The 23245-nt window shown below is 42.2% G+C and overlaps 1 protein-coding gene across 4 annotated transcripts in view; it reads left to right on the forward strand.

Moving 5' to 3' along the window:
- HDAC4 (histone deacetylase 4) overlaps positions 1-23245 on the forward strand; it is a 371455-nt gene that overhangs the window by 131124 nt on the left and 217086 nt on the right. For all 4 annotated transcript variants that reach the window (XM_083350735.1, XM_083350737.1, XM_083350736.1 and 1 more), the window contains 3 exons: positions 215-336; positions 10182-10313; positions 17417-17526. In XM_083350735.1, the coding sequence (XP_083206861.1) occupies positions 215-336; positions 10182-10313; positions 17417-17526 (364 nt within the window). The remainder of the gene's footprint in view (positions 1-214; positions 337-10181; positions 10314-17416; positions 17527-23245) is intronic.

Genomic DNA, 23245 nt, shown 5'->3' on the forward strand with positions numbered 1-23245 from the left:
ATGCTGAAAGTTTCAGTTAATTACATTAAACAATGTTCATTGTCAGTTGTAAAATATGTTCCTAACAATCTGTACAGATTGGAGACATATTAATTGTATTAATGTGTTGGGTCTTGTAGCAGAATAGAAAACAAGAGAAATGTGATTTGGAAGCATCAGTGTAAACAGTGGAGATATTATTCTTAACCTGTGTAATAACACTTTATTTTTTTAGGAAAACACAACATAGTTCTCTTGATCAGAGCTCTCCACCACTGAGTGGAATGTCAGGTGCTTACAATCACCCTGTATTAGGAATGTATGATTCCAAAGATGATTTTCCACTCAGAAAAACAGGTAAATCTTATTTTTATAGTTCACATATAAACCTTTTATTTTAAATAGTTAAACAACCTGTGATCTGTTGGGTTATCATTTTAGATACATTTTAGTATCTAAACAGAGAAACAGAATGACCATGGGTGGGCAAAGAAATCAGTGGAAGGGTCTTCTGATTTCCTGTTGACTTCCCTCTGAGTTTACTCCTGAGAAGCAGGCAGTAAGAATTGGAAATCTTCCTCCCCCCTCCTCTTTGTCCCTCCCCTCCCCTCCCCTCCCCTCCCCTCCATTGAAATCCTTCCAGCTTCCCCATTTACTTTCCTTGTGATTGGGATAGGGAGCTGATCAGTGCCATAGGAAATCATTTTGTAGATGCAGTTCAGTTGCAGTTCAAGCCTGTTTTTTTCACTAGAACAGTGGGATTAACTTTTCTAAGAAGGAGACACTCTTGATTTTACTGGTCCTCTTTTAAGACTCAGCCTAGCTTCCCTTTTGGCAACTTACTTATAGTAATACATCTTTCTAAAAATTCCAGTCACATTTAGATTGCTTTTTCCAAGAGGTGGTGTTAAGATATTTCACTTCAACCTTTTGGTATTAAATGCTGTACATAATATGTCTAGGTCAGTTTATTTGGAGTCATTTTATGTAAAAAATACTAATGGTCTAATCCAGGGGTCCCCAAACTATGGGCTACTGGGCCACTACTGTGCTGTGGCCTACTGGTCACCGGGCTGCGGGACAGGCTGGCCAGTATGCAATTACCCCCACTTGCGCTAGTGCCTGTGGATCCATTTGCCCATATATGCGGGGCTAGCAGTGGCAGCTAGAGTGTGCACACCTGCACAAACAGGGCCACAACACACATGCAGGTTGCATGGCCTGTTTGTGCCTGCACGCGGGGGCTAGCAGCTGTGGCCCAGTTGTTGCATGCGTGTGCATGCACATGCAAATTTCCCAGCTGCTCCCTTTCCCTCCAGGCCACCAGCATGAAAAGGTTGGTGACCTCTTGTATGCAGAAATATTTTATTAGTGCCTGGTTGCAGTAATTAGCTGCATATGAGCTAATTACTAACTAAACCCCCAAATAAAGTTTATTTTATTGGTCAGTTGTCCATATGAATGGCATTCATTCTGTTCTGAAACAGGTAGTTCCAAAGCATGGAATGCTTTAAAAACAGTATATAGATCAGCTATAGATTGTCATCCCATGCTAAGTCAGTGATGTGTCAAGTTTGAATCAATGTTTGGAGGTTGTCAGGCAAAATTAATTCAGATGTAAATCCCTCCAAGACTGAGTTTAGGCATTTTGGCAATCATCCAGGGTCACTGGTCCTGTAGATATTTTTGATGTGGTCATACTCCTCCCTGAAGGGACTTAAGGCTCCACCTGGACTTGTGGCAATTACATAAACTATATAGGGGGCATAACGGAACCATTTGATCATCTTTGATTACCATGAAGATATTCTGCAACTAGTAACTCATTACTTGATCTTCACCGACCTTTATTACTGTAACTACTTAATTAATTACTTTAATCTACCTGGGGCAGTATTTGGAGTTCAACTGAAATATAGTGGGATGACAAGATTATTTTTAGTTCACAGACTACCAATATGATTTCTCAGCCCATTTCAAACTGCTGGTACAGGTAGTCCTTGACTTAAAACAGTTCATTTTGTAACCGTTTGAAGTTATGACAGCACTGAAAAAAGTACGTTATGACCATTTTTCACACTTAAAATTGTTGCAGCACCACCATAGTCATGTGATCAAAATTCAGACGCTTGTCAGCTGGCTCATATGTATGATGGTTGCAGTGTCCTGAGGTCATGTGATCACCTTTTGTGATGTTGTAACAAGCAAAGTCAATGCAGAAACCAGATTCACTTAACAACCATGTTACTAAATAACTGCAGTGATTCACCTAACAACTGTGGCAAGAAAGGTCATAAAATGGGGCAAAATCACTTAACAAATGTCTCACTTAACAGAAATTTTGGGCTCAGTTGTCATAAGTCAAGGACTACTGTTCTGTTCCAGCCTACTACTGGCCCTGCAGAAATGTCAGGGACAACCCCTTTTCAAAAGTCAATAGGCTGGAAGTAAGCCTGCCAAATTTATTTACACAAAACAGATCCAAAACAGAGCAAACAGAGCAAAACAAATATGAACCACGACTAAATCAGAAACTGTTCAAACGGTTGCCTTCAGCAACCAGCGCCTACCACACATTCCCCTTTTAAACAGTTTCAAGGTGTGGCTTCTCTGCCTCCTCCCGAGGTGCCCCATTGCCTTCCTTTGTTTACTCCTGCTTGTCTGCCTCCTGCTTCGGGCGTCCTTGAACAAGGCCAGCTGTGGGTCGTCTTCGTCCGAGCTGTCAGGCTCACACAGCTGGAACCAGATGGGAGGGGCCTGGCTGAGAGCTCTGCGATGCCTCAGAACTGTCCTCTACAGGCTCTCCAGTCTCCTCCTCCTCCTCAGAGTTGTCCGATTCAACTGCCGAACCCACAGGCTGACACTGAATCACAACACTATCCCGTACTGCAGGGCCCTTCCCCCGGGTCTGCTGATCTGGTTGCGGTCGGGATGGGAATTGTTCATGAAAAGCAAACACCAAAGCAGGAGCATGAACAGTGGTTGCATCCTCCCAGGTGAACTCCTTTGGTCCGTAGCGTTTCCATTCAATCAGGTACTGGAACCGACCTTTCAGCCAATGGGAGTCCTTGATGCTGGTGACCTCGTACTTGGGGGTGCTGTCTCCATCACAATGTCCTGATGGGGGAGGTTCCACTCAGAGGAGCGGACAGGCCGGTTGCTCGGGGACCAACAGAGACCAATGAAAGACGATGCACGTGCAGGGAATATGGCAGAGTTAAGCGATAGGTGACCAGATTGATGACAGCCTTGATTGGGAACGGTCCTAAATATCGGTGATCTAACTTTCTCACTGGCCATTTTGGCGGTAGGTTCCTGGTGGATAACCAGACCCAATCTCCCACCGATTGTGGAGGCGTATCCCGCCTTGACCGATGAGCAAACCTTTTGTAATCGGCCTTGGCCTTCTCTAACTGACATCGCACCAATCGATGGATCACCTGTAACTCTGCCATGTAGTTGTACGCTGCCGGCTCCGGTGAGTCCACTGGAGAAAGGGGGAAAAACTGGGCGTCATATCCCACATTGGCCAAGAATGGTGTCATCTGTGTGGAGGTGTGCTGTGAATTGTTGAATGCAAACTCAGCTATGGCCAGATAGTCCACCCAATTGTTTTGCTGCAGATTGATGTAGCAGCGCAGATATTGTTCCAGAATACCGATGACCTTCTCGGTTTCCCCGTCAGTTTGAGGATGATGCGTGGATGAGAGGCAAATCTTGATATCCAACGCATGCATCATCAACTCCTGCCAGAAACGGGCTGTAAACTGGGCCCCTGGATCTGGCGTTGGTTCAAATTCTGAGCGGTCTGCAGCCTTTCAAATTCTTATGGTCCGTCCAGATCTCGATTTGATGCCGCGCTCCCTCCAGATGATGCCTCCAGGCCTCGAACGCCACTTTGATGGCCAGCAGCTCCTTCTCCCAGATTGTATAATTGCGTTCTGAAGGGTTCAGTTTTTGTGAATGGTACGCACAAGGGAAGAGGGTACCGCTGGGCGTTGTTGCCTGGCGTAACACTGCCCCAATGGCAATGTCAGAGGTGTCCGTCTCCACAACAAACAGCCGTTGCGGGTCAGGATGCTTCAAGATGGGCTCCTTCATGAAGGCTTCCTTCAATGTCTGGAAAGCCCATTGTTCTGGAGCGTTCCACTGAAACCAAGTCTTCTTCTGCAGGAGCCGGGTGAGTGGGGCTGTCAGGGATGAAAGCTCGATAATAGTTGGTGAACCCAAGAAGTCACTGAACATCCTTCACACGACATGGGGGTTGCCAACTCTGCAAAGACTCAACCTTACTCGGCTCCATGGCAATGCCCTCAGGAGAAATGCAGAGACGGTGACCCAGGAAATCGATGGTCACCCGGTAGAACTGGTATTTCTCCAATTTGGCAAACAGCCGATGTTCTCGGAGTCACTGCAGGACCTGACGGAGATGCTGATGGTGCACCTCTCGCGATGGGGAGTAGATCAGGATGTCATACAAGTAGATCACAACAAACTGATCTAACAAATCCCAGAAAATATCGTTCATGAAATGCTGAAACACGGCGGGGGTGTTGGTGAGGCCAAACAAGTACCAAATGCCATCTTTCACTCATCACCCGGCCGAACCCTGACAAGGTTGTAAGCTCCACGCAGGTCCAGTTTTGTAGAGATCTTAGCCTCCTGGAGTCGGTCCAAGAGTTCGGGGATGAGGGGCAGCGGGTAACGATTGCGCACCGTGATGGCATTGAGTTTCCTATAATCGCAGCAAAGCCGCAGTTCGCTGGACTTCTTAATGAAGAGCACGGGTGCAGACACTTGGCGAGGATGAGGGCTGGATGAAACCTCGAGCCAAATTCTTCTCCAGAAAGTCCCGCAATGCAGCCAACTCGGGGTCCAACATGGAGTACAAACGCCCCACTGGGAGAGGCGCATCAGGGACTAAATCAATGGGGCAGTCATAGGGCCTGTGCGGGGGTAACTGATCCACCTCTGTCTCACTGAACACATCAGCAAAGTCAGACAGTTCGTGAGGCAAGAAAACCCCTGGGGAACCCTCCACCTGACTGGCACAGATATGGCAGGTGTGGTCCACGCATTGCAAGCTTGGGAAGGTGACCACGTTCTGTGACCAATAGATCTGTGGGTCATGCGCCCGGAGCCACACCAGTCCCAAGACCACGGGGAAATGCAGATCTGAGGTGATATAGAACTGGATGGCCTCCACATGGGAACTGATGGCCATACATAATGGTTGCGTGGCGGCCTTAATTGGCCCAGACAGGAGCAATCGACCATTGATAGTCTCCACTAACATGGGCAGTTCCACCGGGCACTGGGGAACAGCCCATTTGGCCACAAATGCTGAGTCCATAAAATTTGTGGTGGCTCCAGAGTCAATTAAGTCATGGACTGGAATCCCCTTTGGCTTGCCAGGAAGGATCAGACGTGCCTCCAATATCAGATGCCGTGGAGGTCCACAGGCAGCATCGGAAAGACGTCGCTCAGTGTTGTGGGACGCCCGACCTAACACACCGTCTAGATCGGGCTCGGCGCGTTTCCCGACAGAAAAGTAGATTTTCTCGGGGCAGACTTGTTCACTGATGCCTGTTGTCGCTTCTTTGGGCAAAAAGCAGCCAAATGCCCAGGGTCCCCACAGTAAAAACACACACACCCGATCGTCGTCTGTTCATTTCAGTCACCGATAGACAAGACCTGGCAGCACCCAGCTCCATTAGCTCCTCCCTTTGAACTGGGGTCTCACGCACAACAGGGGCTGCAGGGGTCTTTGGGGTGGCCCGGCGACTCCTTCACTGCTGCAACCGAGTGTCGATCTGCAGGCAGAGATGGATCAGCCCATTGAGGTCGGAGGGAATATCAACACGGGCCAGCTCATCCAACATCTCCTCCGACAATCCATCCTGGAAGGCATCCACAAGCGCAGCCTCATTCTAGGCGGAATCCTGGCTAAGCAGCCAAAAATCGCTGATATATCCCTGTTTCAGAGCTTTCAAGCATCGAGTAGTGCGTCTTTATAGGGTCCACATACATCAGACACATATGATCACAAACCCCTACAAAGTTGTCCAACAATGGACTAGGTTGAGCCAGCAGAGGTGTGTCCCAACGAGCTGCATCACCAGAAAGAAGGCTTAACACAAACCCCAACTTATCCCGGTCAGTGGGGAAATCAGTTACTCTCACGCTGATAAAGAGCTGGCATTGTCCCAGGAAAGCAGGAAACAGTTCTGGATTGCCATTAAATTTATCCGGCATCGCAACTTGGCATTTTCTCCTGGGTGGGGGTGATGGTGGGGGTGTGGCATGGACCTGAGCTTGCAATTGAGCCACCTGAGCTGCCAACAAAGCGAGTTGCTGGGTGAGCTGGGCATTCTCAGCACATAGCTGCTCCATAATAATAATAATAATAAGTGGTGGGAGGCTGAAGGCAAACTGTTCTGTTCCAGCCTACTACCGGCCCTGCAGAAATGTCAGGGACAACCCCTTTTCAAAAGTCAATAGGCTGGAAGTAAGCCTGCCAAATTTATTTTCACAAAACAGATCCAAAACAAAGCAAACAGAGCAAAACAAATACGAACCACAACTAAATCAGAAGCTGTTCAAACGGTTGCCTTCAGCAACCAGCACCTACCACACATTCCCCTTTTAAACAGTTTCAAGGCGTGGCTTCTCTTTGCCTCCTCCCGAGGTGCCCCATTGCCTTCCTCTGTTTACTCCTGCTTGTCTGCCTCCTGCTTCGGGCGTCCTTGAACAAGGCCAGCTGTGGGTCGTCTTTGTCCAAGCTGTCAGTGTCACACAGCTGGGTCTGAGGAGGAACCAGACAGGAGGGGCCTGGCTGAGAGCTCTGCGATGCTTCGGAACTGTCCTTTGCAGGCTCTCCAATCTCCTCCTCCTCCTCCTCCTCCTCCTCCTCCTCCTCCTCCTCCTCCTCCTCCTCCTCCTCCTCAGAATTGTCCGATTCAAATGCCGAACCCACAGGCTGACACTGAATCACAACAACTACCTATTGTGCGCTATATCAGGGCTTTTCAACCTTTTCACCCATTGTACCACTTTTAGGATATGGCAACATCTGAGTACCACCAGTCGCCTAGCAAGGTGTCAAAAACCTGACCAAAAAAAGAGGAAAAAAGTGATGAAGTATAGGTAGTCCTCAACTTACAACAGTTCGCTTGGTGACTGAAGTTAAAATGGCGGCTCTCTTTCTCCTGTTCAAGGTTTTGATTGTTATGAGCATTTCTGTTGAGGTTTGGCAGTGGGGGTGGGGTAGGGGAAGTGTTTGATTTTTATTTTCCCCCCTCTGCTGGGTGGTTGCAGCATGTTTTTGTCACTTCACATGAAACTGGGACACTTTGACCATCATAAATATGAATCAGTTGCCAAGCATCTGAATGTAAATCACAAGACCCTGGGATCCTGCAACATTCCAGCTGATCGTCGCTTCTTCTGGGCTCAGCAGAAGTACCGGGATCAGCGCCGAGCTCCAGCTGGAGCCTGGTGCTGATCCTGGTGCTTCTGCTGAGCCCTGACAGCCCTGAAGAAGCACTGATCCTGGCACTTCCTCTGAGCCCTGACAGCCCTGCAGCCCCAGCCATCTCTCACTCAGGCTTGTGCGGTGCTGCTACCAGTTCAGCTCATTCCCCTCACCCACTACCACTTTTCTAGGATGGTCGCATAGCACCTGCCAGGTGCCAATGTACCACAGGTGGTACCATTGGTTGAAAAGTCCTGCCCTATATAGCAACCTCAGATTATATCAGGCAGTACCTTGGCAGACTGAAATAATTTAATTTGAACCTTCATCACTATCTAAGTTTTACTTTATCTTCGGAGAGTGTTGATTTGTTGTTTTTTATAGTTTGATTCATTCCTATGAAATAATTATAATTTTAATGTGTTACAACCCAACCAAAGTCTTTTTGATATAGTGGATTTAAGCTCCTCCCCAAAATGATTAGGTTTAGAGTTGCTGAAGGGTAAGGGCTTTTTTCTTCTCTTACCCACAATCTACTGTGTTGACTGCGGGGCTGGTTGTTTGGCAGCCCTGCCTGCTGGATTTGAATGGGGGCGCTTAGGAATGAGCCAAGATAACTTTTGGAGGGCTCTGGACTCACCTGGGAGAGGCAATCTTGAAGATTGCAGTTCCTCGTGGGACCAGCTAGAAAGTCGATAGTCTGTTGTTTTTTTACATATCTTCCTACTGGCAGAACATTTTTGCAAGCATGCCTGGGACTTTTAACTTCACTTTTTTAACTTTTGGTTTTGTTCTTTATCTTTAAATGTTAATTGGTTGGCTGAATGCTGACTTATTTCAATCCCCAACTGGACTCTGTCTGTTATTTCTGTTTTCTCTTTGATTTATTTGATTGTTTACACCAGCTTCTGCTTTCTCATATGGAAGCATAGCACATGTCTTTGGATGGTGAAAGTGTTTATATTTGGAATATATTTTTTTGAATATTCACTACAGGAAATCTGTTGAATATTGGTTGAATATTCACTCCAGGGAAGACTTAAAAATGGTTTTGGATCAAAATAGTTCCTTTGATTTGTTCCCTGTTCTACTTCTGCTTATCTACTACATCAAGCAACAAGATATTGTATTACAAAGAGAAGGAGGAAGCTGACACTTGGGGGGGAGAGAGACTGCTTAGCATCATGCAATCTCCAGCTGATTTTTTTCCAGAAAGGTTTGATGAACTCATAAAAATAGTGGAAAATATTCTGAAGAAACTGACCCTAACTACTTTAGATCCACAAAAAGAATTCATTGGCAAGAATTGTACACTCAGAAGCAATACAAACAACACAGACTGCAAAAGATACTCAAAGCCAAGAGTGAGATTCTGTGGCAGTAAATTGGCTGGAAAGAAACATGGATCCAGAAATAACAGGGCGTTTTCATACATCTTCCTGAAGCTTAATCTTGTGCTTTTATAGATTGGTAGGCAACCCTCTGTGTGGATAAAGGGTAAATGGCTCTTTTTAAAAGAGGTTTGAAGGAAAGTGGGAATGAACTTATAATATTTAATTGAGGAACAATCTCATTTAGCTTTTTTGGGTGGGGAAGATAGATTGGTTTTGGAGATTGGTCTTAATGTATTTAATCATTCAGCAACTAATAAGAGATGGCATTAAGAAACAAACATGGACCTTTGATCCGGGACCAATTAGGGTTCATTTTGGGATGATTGAAGCAGTGATAAATTTTCTACAAGTTGATTATAATAACAGTTTGTTAACAGAGAATTTTGGAATTTCAATCTTGTCTTTTATTATTAATAATAATCTTTACTGCTTTTATGCTTCTATACAATATTTCTATTATTTTTCTTATTAACTATTTGGTTATTAATATGCTGAGCTTGTCGATCAGAAGATCGGCAGTTTGGCGGGTCAAATCCCGAGTGCCGCATAACAGAGTGAGCACCTGTTACTCGTCCCAGCTTCTGCCCACCTAGCAGTTCGAAAGCACGTAAAAATGCAAGTAGAAAAATAGGGACCACTACGTTGGGAAGGTAACAGCGTTCCATGTGCGTTTGGCGTCTAGTGATGACCACATGACCACAGAGTCGTCCTCGGACAAGCGCTGGCTCTTCGGCTTTGAAACAGAGATGAGCACCAGCCCCTAAAGTCAGAAATGACTAGCACACATGTGCGGGGGAACCTTTACCTTATAGTTTATAGATGACAGGCTGGGGATTTGTAAGTAGATTTAGTAGTTTAAAACTCTTGACTTGATTTGCAAGGGGTGAGAAATTAACATTGTATTATATTAATCAGCATTCAACTAGGGAGGATGTTATGTGTATATGTGTTAGTCATTTTTTTTCTAAGACTTGTTTTTTCTTTTTCTTTTTTTAATATTTTGATGTTTTGTATTTAACTTTTGAATAAACTAAATATTATGGAGATGGATTTAAAAATATAGCATGAATGAACAAATATTATTTTTAATTATCATTGCATTTAAATTATGCTAGAGACATAGGTTTTATTTGCTTTTGTGCTTGTTCTGGATCAGCTATCCTTTACTTATACGTTAAGTTAATATACTATTAATCATATTTATTAAGTATTATTTCTGTTATATTGTTCTTAGAACAGTTTATTTTCTTAGATGGATATATTTTCTGGCAATGGAAATTACTGGAAATTCTATTTTCATGAAATAAATTTAATTTCACCTTTGTCAATTTCAGCATCTGAACCCAATCTCAAACTGCGATCTAGACTAAAGCAGAAGGTTGCTGAAAGGCGCAGCAGTCCTTTATTAAGACGAAAAGATAGTCCTTTACCTACAGCTCTTAAAAAACGTCCATTAGATGTCACAGGTAAGTTGGAGTGGCACTAATTTTACTACATTTTAATTTCAAAACAGATAGATTGGGAAGTAATTATGAAGATTAATTGCAATGATCGTAATTTTTCGTAAAAATGTTGAAATTCCAGAAAAAATAGTACAGTAAAAGGCAATAAAAAAGGATAGGGCTGCTGCTTGAAGAAGATAATAAGATGATAGCAGGTGATGGGCAGAGCATTTCACTTCCCATTTTTTCCAGTTTCATTCCCAAATGGACCTAAACAGAACAATTAACACAGGGAGGGAAAGGCTCAACAAGTTAGTGAGTTAGTTAAGGAGCATCTGCCTTCAAGGAACAAGTTTAAATCTTCAGGATGAGAACAGCTATATCCAGGAAGAAGCTTGCAAAAGTTGTATCAGAACTGATGATCACTATGATCTTTGAGAAGTCACAGATGACTGAAAAAGAGCAGATAATCTTTGATCTCTAAAAATATCTTCATTACTTTTTTTTAATATGTAAAGAATTTTGAAAACCAGATTAAATAATTATCCAGTTCAATTTACACTTAGCGGGGTTATTCTAAGGCAGTTTCTCACATTCCACCCTCTCCCAGGCTCAGATATCTCTGTTGCAGTGGTCCTAATTTTTAACCCTGTGTTCCAAGGTCATCTAGAAATTCCTTCACAAAAGCATCAGTATAGGGACAATACTGAAAAGCATAAGTGTGAAATGAATCTAGGTATTTTGAGAGGAGCTAACAATGTGATAGAGCAGCAAACAAAGCCAATCCAATCTTAGGCTTTATCACAAAAATCTAATGTCAGGATTCCGATAAATCCTTGTTCTGTTGTGTATTGGTAGTCCTCAACTTACGACCACAACTAAACCCAAAATTTCTGTTGCTAAGCAAGACTTTGGTTAAATAGTTTTGACCCATTTTATTATCTTTCTTGCCGCAATTGTTAAGTGAATCAGTGCAGTTATTAAATTAGTAACACAGTTATTAATTGAATCTGGCTTCCCCATTGACTTTGCTTGTCAGAAGATTGCAAAAGGTGATCACATGACCCTGGGACACTGCAACGGTCATAAATATGAGTCAGTTGCCAAGTGTCTGAATTTGGATCACATAACCATGGGGACGTCACAACTGTCGTAAATGTGAAAAATAGTCATAAATTACTTTTTCAATGCTGTTATAACTTCGAATGGTCATTAAATGTTGTTAAGTCGAGGACTACCTGTAGCTAGAATATTGCATCCAATTGTGGCACAAATTTTAGGGAGGACATTGTCAGGCATAAATAACCCGGAAGAGGAGTTGAGTTCAAAGCACTAAAAGTTTATTACATATAAAGAATCTGATCTACTAATGGTCAAGCCAAATTGGCACTAGATAATTCTCTTGTACTAATGTAGCGACTCCAAACTGATGATCCATTTAACTCTACCCTTGGACTCAACCTGCTCAGTTCCTACAGACATAGAGTAACTAAGCATGTCCACAGGGAAGCATCTAAAGTGATATAAGAAATTTGCAAGAAAAAAATTATGAGGGACAGTTGGAGACATTACATATGTTTAGTTTGGACAAGACTGTGGGAATAGCTGTCTTCAACTATCAACAGGGCTGTGATATAGAAGATGGGATAGATTTGTCCAGTGTTGTTCCAGAAGACAAAACAGTAAGTTTAAGATACACGAAAATAAATTTTAATGGCATCAGAAATAATGTCTCCAAAAGCTGCTTAACAGTAAGATAATGGACTCTTTCACTGGAAGTGTTTAAACAGTCACTTGGATGGCCACATGCCAAGGATGCTGTAACTGTGGGATTCATAGGGTATTATATAGAACAAGGCTTTTCAACCAGTGGTACGGGTATCACCTGTGGTACCTTGGCACCTGGCAGGTGGTATGCGACCATCCTAGAAAAGTGGCAGCGGGGGAGAGGAATGAGCTGAACCAGTGGCAGCACCGCAGAAACCTGAGCGAGAGACGGCTGGAGCTGCAGGGCTATTAGGGCTCAGTGGAAGCGCCAGGATCAGCACTTCTTTGGGGCTGTGAGGGCTTAGTGGAAGCGCCAGGATCAGCGCCAGGCTCCAGCTGGAGCTTGGCGCTGATCCTGGCGCTTCTGAGCCCAGAAGAAGTGTTGATCAGCTGGAATTTGCAGCATCTCCAGGGTCTTGTGATTTACATTCAGATGCTTGGCAACTGATTCATTTTTATGACGGTCACAGTGTCCCAGGGTCATGTGAAGTGACCAAACCTGCTGCAACCACCCAGCAGACAGGGGGAATAAAAACCAAACACCCAACCCTGGCTACCAATCCTCAACAGAAATGCTCACAACAATGAAAATTTTGGACAGGATAAAGAGTGCCGCAGGGTGGGCAGGCAGTTGTCTTGCTCGGCTGTGGCTTGGAGGGCACTTTTTTCAGTGCCATTGTAACTTCAAACAGTCACTAAGCCAACTGTTGTAAGTCGAGGACTACCTGTACTTCATCATTTCCCCCCCCCCCCTTTTTTGGTCATCAAGTTTTTAATACCTTTTTTTTTAAAATCCCATTTATATCCCGCCCTTCTCCAAAGACTCAGGGTGGCTTACAATCTAAGAAGCACAAATCAATGTGCTTAGCAATAGCTTTCATTCTATGTATATGCCTGCTTATTAGGGCTTTCGCTCCCCACCCCCAAGCGGCATTATTGCAAAGTCAGCTTATTGCCCCCAACAATCTGGGTCCTCATTTTACGTACCTCAGAAGGATGGAAGGCTGAGTCAACCTTGAGCCTGGTGGGACTGAACCTGCACTAATTGCAGGCAGCTGGTGTTACTTAAGGAGGCATTAGCCCACTGCTCCACCAAGGCGACTGGTGGTATTTGGGTGGTACAATGTGTGAAAAGGTTGAAAACACCTTATACAGAATATGAAAGGTCCTGCCTCAGCTACTCCTCCCAAGAAAGCAGAATTCTTGAAACAGGCATTGCTTCAAAAAAAAACTTTTATTGAGAGTTAGTGATAACAGAAGAGCAAAGCAAGGTGTAATGGTTTCCCGCGTGAAACCTTAACATTAGAGGTCCCCAACCTTTTGGGCATGGAGAGAGTTTTTTCCACAGACCAGAGGATGCATGGTTTTGTGTGCTGCCTGCATCTCACGGATGGGACTTTGTGTTCTGTTCCAGCCTACTACCGGCCCTGCAGAAAAGGCAGGGACAACTCCTTTACAAAAGGCAAAAGGCTGGAAGTAAGCCCACCAAATTTATTTACACAAAACAGATCCAAAACAGAGCAAACTGAGCAAAAGAAAATACGAACCACTAAAACAGGAGCTATTCAAACGGTTGCCTTCAGCAAACCAGCCCTCCCACACATTCCCCTTTTAAACAGTTCAAGGCATGGCTTCTCTCTGCCTCCTTCCGAGGTGCCCCATTGCCTTCCTCTGTTTACTCCTGCTTGACTGCCTCCTGCTTCGGGCATCCTTGAACAAGGCCAGCTGTGGGTCATCTTCATCCACGCTGTCAGGCTCACACAGCTGGGTCTGAGTAGTAACCAGACAGGAGGGGCCTGGCTGAGAGCTCTGCGATGCCTCAGAACTGTCCTCTGCAGGCTCTCCAATCCCCTCCTCCTCCTCCTCCTCCTCTGAATTGTCCGACCCAACTGCCGAACCCACAGGCTGACCCTGAATCACAACACTTTGCTTGTTTGTGTGACCCACTTGCTGGCATGCTGCGGCCCAGTACTGGCCCATGGATCAGGGTTTGGGGATCCCTGCATTAAAGCATACCTTTCAAAACCCCACCCCAGTGGCCAAATGTCCAGTTTGATTTCACCCAGTCCTCAGGTGTGAAGTTCTTATGGGAACCAAGGTGATAAATGCAGGTCTCAGGCACCCTTCTCAGGGTTTGGTTTCCTCCTGGCCTCCTCCCATTGGAGTGGAGATGAAGCAGATGGGCCAGAGCACATTCCTCTCCCATTCACACCCCTACACATCAAAGGGGTGAAGAAACAGTGACCGACCTCCCCCCTCCCAGCAGCATAGCTGAACAGCCTCCCCCTTCCCAGCACAATGGCAGAACCCAAAAGTAAAAAAGAATAGAAAGTTGAGGGGTCTCACATGGTGCCCCCCTAAAAGAACGATAGATCCACCTGCAGGATAGAGAAAACAATAAAATGAAGGAAAGAGGAACAAGTTACCATATTTTCCGGCATATAAGACGACTTTTTAACACATGAAAATCTCAAAAATTGGGGGTCGTCTTATACGCCCAGTCGCCTTATACGCCAGAAAATAGTAAATCCTTGGGAGCAGAGACGTTAGTGGAAACGGACAAATCCAGTGCTCGAGAATGGCGAAAGACGGCCTCCTCATAAATAAACCGCCCACCCCACCCATACACACCTACACCCGCCCACTCCCTTTTTCCACCCCACCCTTCCCTGACAATGCCTCCTGCCTCACCCCTGCCTCCCGGTGTCTTCCGCTCACCAGGTAAACTTCGATTGTACCCCGGGACCACCTCCTCGCGGCCCGCCATTCCTCCCACCACGCCCATCACCCACCCGTGCATGGCCAGCTCCAGTCCATGGTCCCCTCTTCAGCCTTCACGGGCTCTGACGACGCGTTCCCAGCCAGGCTAGTAGGTGTAACGGACGTAGCCTCTATCACTGCATTCTGAAGCCACCGCTCAGCCAGACTGTCGCTGCCAAATGACCCCTCCCACGTTGCGTCCAGGCTCGCTGCGACCCAGACGGGCCTAGTCCCGGGCAAGGATGCCGCGGACCCCGCAAACATCGGGTGACTCCCGGCAGAGGCGTCCTGCGCATGCATGCGCTGGCCAGCTGCCGGGCGATCTCTAAGGCGGCGTCAGACGGTCAGGACATGCAGCCGACGCGCGGGAGAAGGCTGGCTCACGACAAGTCGAGGTGGGACTGTGTCAGTGGCATGCGGGGATGGCGGGGGTGGCTCCCATAGCGAGGAAGGCGCGTCCGTGGGGAGACGGGCGAGGCCCGTGCGCCGTGCTGCGAAGAGGGGCCCCGCTGAATGTCGCGCCCGTGGGCCGCGACACCTTTACCTAATTGAGAAGCAGCCCTGACTTCCTACTTACCCGTATTTTCCGGCGTATAAGACTAACCCATGAAAATCATCTCAAAAGTTGGGGGTCATCTTATACGCCCAGTCTTATACGCCGGCAAATACGGTATTAACATTCATGGATAACATTCATGGAAGTGTTTAAGCAGTCTAGGTGTCTTAATAGGCTTTTTGTGAACCCATTCATTTTGAGAAGCTGGTAGATCTTTCCAGACCACTAAATGTTGGAGAGCCTCATGATGCATCCATGAATCTAGGATTTCTTTGATCTCAAAGTGTTTTTCTCCCTCTACCATAATTGGGTAGCTTTTGGTTGTAAAGACGAGGTTATTTCTGGTTTCAGCAAGCTACAATGAAACACGAGGTAAACCTGCCTTAGGATTTTGGAGAGTTCCAATTGAATTGATGATATATTTAATAGGAAAGGGGTCTATGAATTTGGGCCCTAGTTTCTTAGAAGGTTGCAGTGATTGCAGAAAACCTGTGGATGAGTACACTCTTTCCCCAATATGGAAAGGCCTGGGTTCTTTTCACCTCCTCCCTCCCAGCAAAATGGCAGAAGCCGAAAGTAAAAAAGGATAGAAAGGTAGAAGAATCTGACAGAACCATAGAGATAGAAAGGGCCATTCGGATGAAACTCCTTGATCAGTGCAAGAATTTAAAATATCTTTATAATTGCATTGAATATATACAGTGAAAAAATGTCACCAAATGTTCCCTTGGAATCAGCTCTTTAAAATTTAAAACTAGAGAGGGGGGTTGGTGTCAGAGTATTGTTCCTAAACATTCAACCAGAATTTGTCTCCCTGTGAGCAAAGTCAGTTAGTCTATTCCCTGCACCCTTATAGAAAACAGTCAAAATACCTTCTATGTGATATCCCTTCATATCTTTGAAGAGTGCTTTTATATTCCATTTAAGTAGTCGATTTTATTATTATTATTATTATTATTATTATTATTATTATTATTATTATTATTATTATTATTATTATTATCACAGTTCTGACTGCATTTGGCATATTTATCTGCCTTTTGAGCCCTTCCCAAGGACCTGGGATAGGCAGAAAAGCCTCCCTTCCTGGGCAGTGCCTGTCAAAATTCTTTAGCTGACAGAGTTGATAATATACTGTATCTTCTCTATCTTACCAAGTGGGACAGCCTGAATTAATAATGAGAAGATTAATGTGTAATGTCTAATGTAGGTCTTTAAAGGTCATAACCAATATCTTGAATTGGACCCAGAAGCAGACCAACACCCAATGGTTTGGGGATACTGAAAATTGGTCACATGGCCAAATTCTGTATCAGCTGAAGCTTCCAGATACTCTTCAAAGGTAGCCTCATGCAATGAAAGTAGTCCTACAATCATTGACTGTTCAAAATTACAGTGGTACTGAAAAAAGTGACTTAGGATTGTTTCTTGCACTTATGCCTGTCACAGAATCCCTGCAATCACATGATCAAAATTTAAGTGCGTACTAAATGGCATATATTTATGATGGTTGTAAGTCCCAGGGTCATTATCATTTACAATCTTCCCAGTTGGTATTGATAAGCAAAGTCAATATGGGAAGACGGATTCACTTAACAACCACATGATTCACTTAACAATTATAGCGATTTGCTTAACAGTTGTGGCAAAAAGGTCATAAAATCAGGCATGACTCACTTAACAACTGCCTTTCTTAGCAGTAAAATTCTGGTCTCAGTTGTAGTTGTAAGTTGACAGCTTCCTGTAGTCCAAATGAGAGATGACCAGGACATGGGAAACTAAGAGAAGGGCCTCCCTATCCAGAAAGGATTGTAACTGGTGCACACAAAATGAAGTTGAACAAAGACTCTTCTAACCATGATTGCCACTGGTTCTTTGAACAGAAGTCCAGGATTAAGTATCAGTCTTTTTCAGAAAAGATTATTGATCTCTACAAAGTCAGTAGCTACATAGAGATCTGGTAGTACATGATCTTGTTTTCATAGACCTTCCAAATATTTAATATTTGTTAAGGGTATTAATAAACATTTTTAACATATTTTAGAATCTGCATGCAATAGTGCCCCTGGATCTGGCCCTAGTTCTCCAAACAATAGTTCCAGTAATATAAGCACTGAAAATGGAGTTGGATCAATTATAAATATACAGACAGAGGTAAGATACATTCCTTTGCTTAATTCCAATAAGTTTCTATAGTATACCATGTTGCATTATTCACTATGGAAGAAGGTACTTCATTGAGGATGTTAATAATTTTTAAGAATGTAAATGGACTTTTTGAAAATGCTTCCTCTTTTTTAATAATAGTAGATCTGTAATATTTGGGCTCTGTACCATGTGAAAAAAAACCCTACTTTCTAAAAAGGTTTAGTATGGAAGCTGATAATATTTTACTATTTAAAGGTATTGATACTGCAATGGATTTATTTAGTTGCAGGGTTTTTTTAAATTTCAGTTTATGTTCAGGGAAGGATTCTATTCTATAAGCCTAATTCTCCTTCTGTGAGCAAAAGCTTTTTCATTAATATAGCAAAATATTTTATAGTCTCATACATATAAGAACAAAAAATATGAAAACAAGCTTATGAGAACATCTAGAACAGGGGTGTCAAACTGCCGGCCCGTGGGCCGGACGCCTCACCAGGAAACCATGCCCACTCCATTGCCGGCAATTTGAAAAAAGCTCCGAAACGTCATGTGACGTCCTGAGTTTGACGGATGGAAACTAGTCAAGGAGAGAAGCAACCTAGAACTAAGGAGAAACTTCCTGACAGAACAATTAACCAGTGGAACAACCTGCCTCCTGAAGTGGTGAATGCTCCAACACTGGAAGTTTTTAAGAAGAGACTGGCCAGCCATTTGTCTGAAATGGTATAGGGTTTCCTGCCTGAGCAGGGGGTTGGACTAGATGACCTCCAAGGTCCCTTCCAACTTATTATTATTATGTCTGATCTAGAAGTTAAAGGAACAAATGAAACTTGTATCAATGACAGAAACTATTAAAGATTGATAATTGAAAAGGTTTTACATGTGTTGAAAAAATTTAAATTTGGTACCACTAACTTTATATAGAGGAAAACTGTAAATGCCATGTCATTAATTGTGAAGCCTCTCAAATATTTATTTTCTTCACTTCTTGAGGTCTTGCTGTGGTAGTGCACAGTTAGCTTAAAATCAGTCTTACAACTATTGTCTTCTCAATGCACAGAGGGCTTTAATAACAAAGCTGGTCATTGATTTAGGAAGCTTTTAACACATCTGATCCAGATTTTTAAAAAATAGAATTAAGTGTTATGTTATATTATACTACCTCATCCCCCCAGTTGTTCCATATTAAAGTTAAAAGAAATGGAAGTCTTATATTAAAGACTTTTTAGAAGTTCCAGGTAGCAGCTATAGCAATACTGTACTTTGAATCAGAAGAATCTGTCCAGCACTCAGTTGTAACAAAGACTTCTGAAATTCATAGCAGAATGAGCTGTGTAAGAATTTATCTGTTTCTTTTCTAATAACTACTTTTCACTAGAGCAATAAATGATTTTTTGTGCCTAAACAGCCTAAATTCATAGTGAAGTTAGATCTAAATAAATTGCCTCTATGTAAATAGTATTTATATTTTTTTATTGAAAAGTTTTACAATACATTTTTAAATACAACCCCCCCTCCCCCTCCCCCTCCCCTCTCCCCAACCCCCCCTCCCCCTCCCCCTCCCCCTCCCCTCTCCCCAACCCCCCCTCCCCTCCCCCCTCCCCGACTTCCCAGAGCAAAATACAGGGTATAAAAATACAAACAAACATAATCTAAAATATGCAAACAACTATAAAATATTAAGTTCTATCGCACTTTAACTCTTAATAAAATGACTACAAGCTAGTTATACATTATATCCGCTACTTATTCAAATGCTAAATGAAACTTTTTAGTCCCATATTTATTCTGGATATAATCAATCCATCTTCTCCACTCCACAATGTATCTCTGTTGCGATTGGTCTTTCAAATACGCTGAGATCTTTGCCATTTCCGCCAAGTTGGAAACTTTTAAAGTCCATTCTTCTATAGTCGGCAGTTCTTCCTTCTTCCAATATTGCACTACTAAAAGTCTCGCTGCCGTAATTAAATTCAACATCAACTTAGTGTCCACAACGGTAGTATCTGTGATAATACCCAGTAAAAACAGTTGCGGACAAAAATTTATCCTTTTCTTGAATATTTTTTGCATAGTCCACCAAATTTTAATCCAAAAAGCTTTAACCCTTTTACAGGTCCACCATATATGAAAATACGTTGCATCCTCACAACCACACCTCCAACATTTGGGCTGGCAGTTCGGATACATACTTGTTAATTTTTTAGGATCTAAGTGCCACCTATAAAACATTTTGTAAAAGCTCTCTTAAGTTTTGGGCCTGTGTAAATTTTACATTTCTCACCCAAATCTTTTCCCAAGTATCCATTGTAATAACTTCTTGAAAATTCTGAGCCCACTTTATCATACAATCATTAACAAGTTCCGTCTCTGAATCAATTTCTATCAATGCAAGATATATCCTTTTTATATGTGCTTGACCTTGATCTCTAATTTGCTTTACCAAATTTTCATCAATCATTGAAAAACCAGTTTTCTGGTCCTCTTTCCACCTAGCCTGTAATTGCCCATACTGAAACCAGGTTTGTACAATCTTTTCTTCTTTTAAAATGTTATATGACTTTAATTGCCATACATTCCTCTCAAAACTTAAAATTTCCTTATATGTAGTCACATCATGTTTAAATCCAACATTTATATTTTCTATTGCGTGTTTAGGTATTGCCCAAATAGGTATCTTATAATTTAACTTGTGTCTGTACTTTTTCCAAACTCGCAACAGAGCATACCTTAAAATATGTATCTTAAACACATTATCCACCTTCTTATCATACAATAAATATGCATTCCATCCAAATAACAAATCATGACCCTCAAGATTTAATAATCTCACTTGTGTTAAATTAAACCAGTCACTTATCGCTGACAAAGCAGCAGCTTCATAATATAATTTGAAATTAGGCATTTTAAGACCACCTCTTTCACGCCTATCTTGCATTATCTTAAATTTAACTCGTGGCTTTTTCCCTACCCAGACAAATTTATTAATTCCTTTTTGCCATTCCTCCAAATTTAAATCCTTTTTAAGTATAGGTATCATTTGAAATAAAAATAAATTTTTTGGCAAAACATTCATTTTCACTGCTGCAATTCTTCCCAATAAGGATAATTGTAATTTTTTCCAACTATCTAATTCTTTTTGTACTTTTCCCTATAACTTTTCATAATTATTTTTATATAACTTCACATTTGAGGGTGACAAATATATCCCCAAATATTTAACCCTTTTAACTATTTCAAATCCCGTTAGCTCTTCTAAAACAGCCTTTTGTGATACTGTCATGTTTTTAGACAACATTTTGGTTTTTTGTATGTTGACCTTAAATCCAGAAACTTTCCCATATTGTGTTATTATCTCCATCAATTCTACAACTGAATAATCAGGCTGAGTCACTGCAACCAGATCATCTGCAAACGCCCTCAATCTATAATCCTGGTCTCTAATTTGAATTCCCTTAATTTTATCCAAATCACGTATTTTAATCAGTAATATTTCCAATGTTAAAACAAATAATAGAGGTGACAACGGGCACCCCTGCCTTGTGCCTTTTTTAATATTACATACTTCAGTCAGACTATTATTAACTATTATACGGGCTGTTTGCTTTTGATATATTGCCCTGATTGGTTGTAAAAATTTATCCCCAAATTCCATTTTCTCTAATACTTTCATCAAAAATTGCCAATCCAGTTGATCAAAGGCTTTTTCAGCATCCAAAAAGATCAACGCTGCAGGGATCTGATTGTTTCTTTCCAAAAATTCCAACAAATCTACTATATGTCTCACATTGTTCTTCATTTGTCTACCACTTATAAACCCAGTTTGATCACCATGAATTACTTGTTGTATTACCCTCATTAATCTGTTAGCTAAAACTTTGGCAAATATCTTGTAGTCCGTATTCAAAAGTGATATTGGCCTATAATTTTTTGCTTGGGTGACATCCTGATCTTCCTTCGGGATCAAGGAAATAAAAGCAGTCTTCCAAGACGGAGGTACCCCTCCTCCCATTTGAATTGTCTGAAACAATTCCCTTAAAGCCTTCACCATCTCTAACTGTAAATTTTTATAATACACAGCAGTCAATCCATCCGTACCCGGCGCTTTACCCACTTTCAGTTGTTTAATTGCTAAAAAAAATTCTTCATCAGTTATCAATTGATTCATCCCTTCCTTTTGTTCTTGCGTAAGAACAGGAATATTAGCCCTCATCTGCATCTCTAATCTTGTCTCTAGCATACAACTTAGAATAAAAATCAACAAAAGTCTTTTTGATAAGACTCTGCTGGTACACTACTTTACCCTTATGTTCTATTCTATCTATATTAGAAGCCCTTTGCTTCTTCCTTAACAAATAAGCTAACCATCTACCTGGTTTATTAGCATTACAAAAAATATTATGTCTAGCATACCGTAAATTAGTTGCCACTTGATCTGCCATTAACTTATCAAACTGACCCCTTAATAAAGTAATTACCTCTTTATTCTTCCCATCAGATGGATTCAAAATTAAAGCCTTTTCTTTTTCCTTAATTTCGTCCTCTAATTCTTTCCTCCTAAATTCCAATTTACGTCTATATTTATTGTTCAAATATATTAATACACCTCTCATATAAGCTTTACTAGCATCCCAAACCATCTCAATAGAAGTACCTTTATGCATATTAATTTTAAAAAATTCCTTCATCTGTTTTTTACACTCTTCCACATTTTCCTGACATCTAAACAAATTTTCATTTAAACGCCAGGACTGTCTATCCCTATTATCTTTTTCTATCTCTAACCATACTGGACTATGATCAGACATAGTTCTTGGACAAATCTTGATATTCTTAATCCTAGAAAAAAAATCATTAGTAATTAATACAAAGTCAATCCTGGAGAAAGATTGATGCCTGTCGGAGAAAAAAGTATAGTCCTTTTCTTGCAAATTCCTTTCTCTCCAAATGTCTTGCAATTCCAAGTCATCCTTCATCTCAAAAAAAGATTTAGGCAGTTTAGCATGACTTGGGGTGCTTTTTTTAAAAAAAAACCTTGTCCATTTGTACATCCAAAACGCCGTTCCAGTCTCCCATCAAAATACAAGATTTATAATTCCACTGAGTAATCTTGCTGTGTAATAAACTGTAAAAATCTCCTTGTTGTTGATTAGGAGCATATAGTCCAACCAAAAGCGTTTTCTTGCCTTCTATTAACAGTTCAATTATAACATATCTTCCTTGTTTATCTGCTTCAATTAAAGCCGCTGTCAAAGTATTCTTAACATAAATAACCACTCCATTTTTCTTATCAGTTGCAGAAGCGATAAACTGTGTGCCCAACCTTGAGTTTAACAAATACTTTTGATCCGTGGCTCTAATATGTGTTTCTTGTAGACAAATAACATCATTCTTAAATTGCTTTAAGTATTGAAATACTTTCTTTCTCTTCTGTGGTGAATTTAAACCATTAACATTCCAGGTTAGAAACTTTGTCGCCATCTTTCGCGACCTGAAGCTTTTGGAGCGCTTCTTCCAAAATCACCTGCACACTCTTAGGTCGCGCTCCTCCCACTGCTTCACTGTAAGTAAGTTTTGGAGGTGCCATCATAACTCTCTGCTGTTCTTGTTCTTGCTCTTGTCTCATTCGTCTAGTAGCAGCACGTGTCATTCTCTGGTCTCTAATCTCCTCCGATGATACTGAAATTTGATCCACTCCTGTAGCTTTCTGAAATTCTCCATCTTT

Source organism: Vipera ursinii (assembly GCF_947247035.1).
Source record: "Vipera ursinii genome assembly, chromosome: 1".
In the NCBI taxonomy this organism is placed as follows: Eukaryota; Metazoa; Chordata; class Lepidosauria; order Squamata; family Viperidae; genus Vipera; species Vipera ursinii.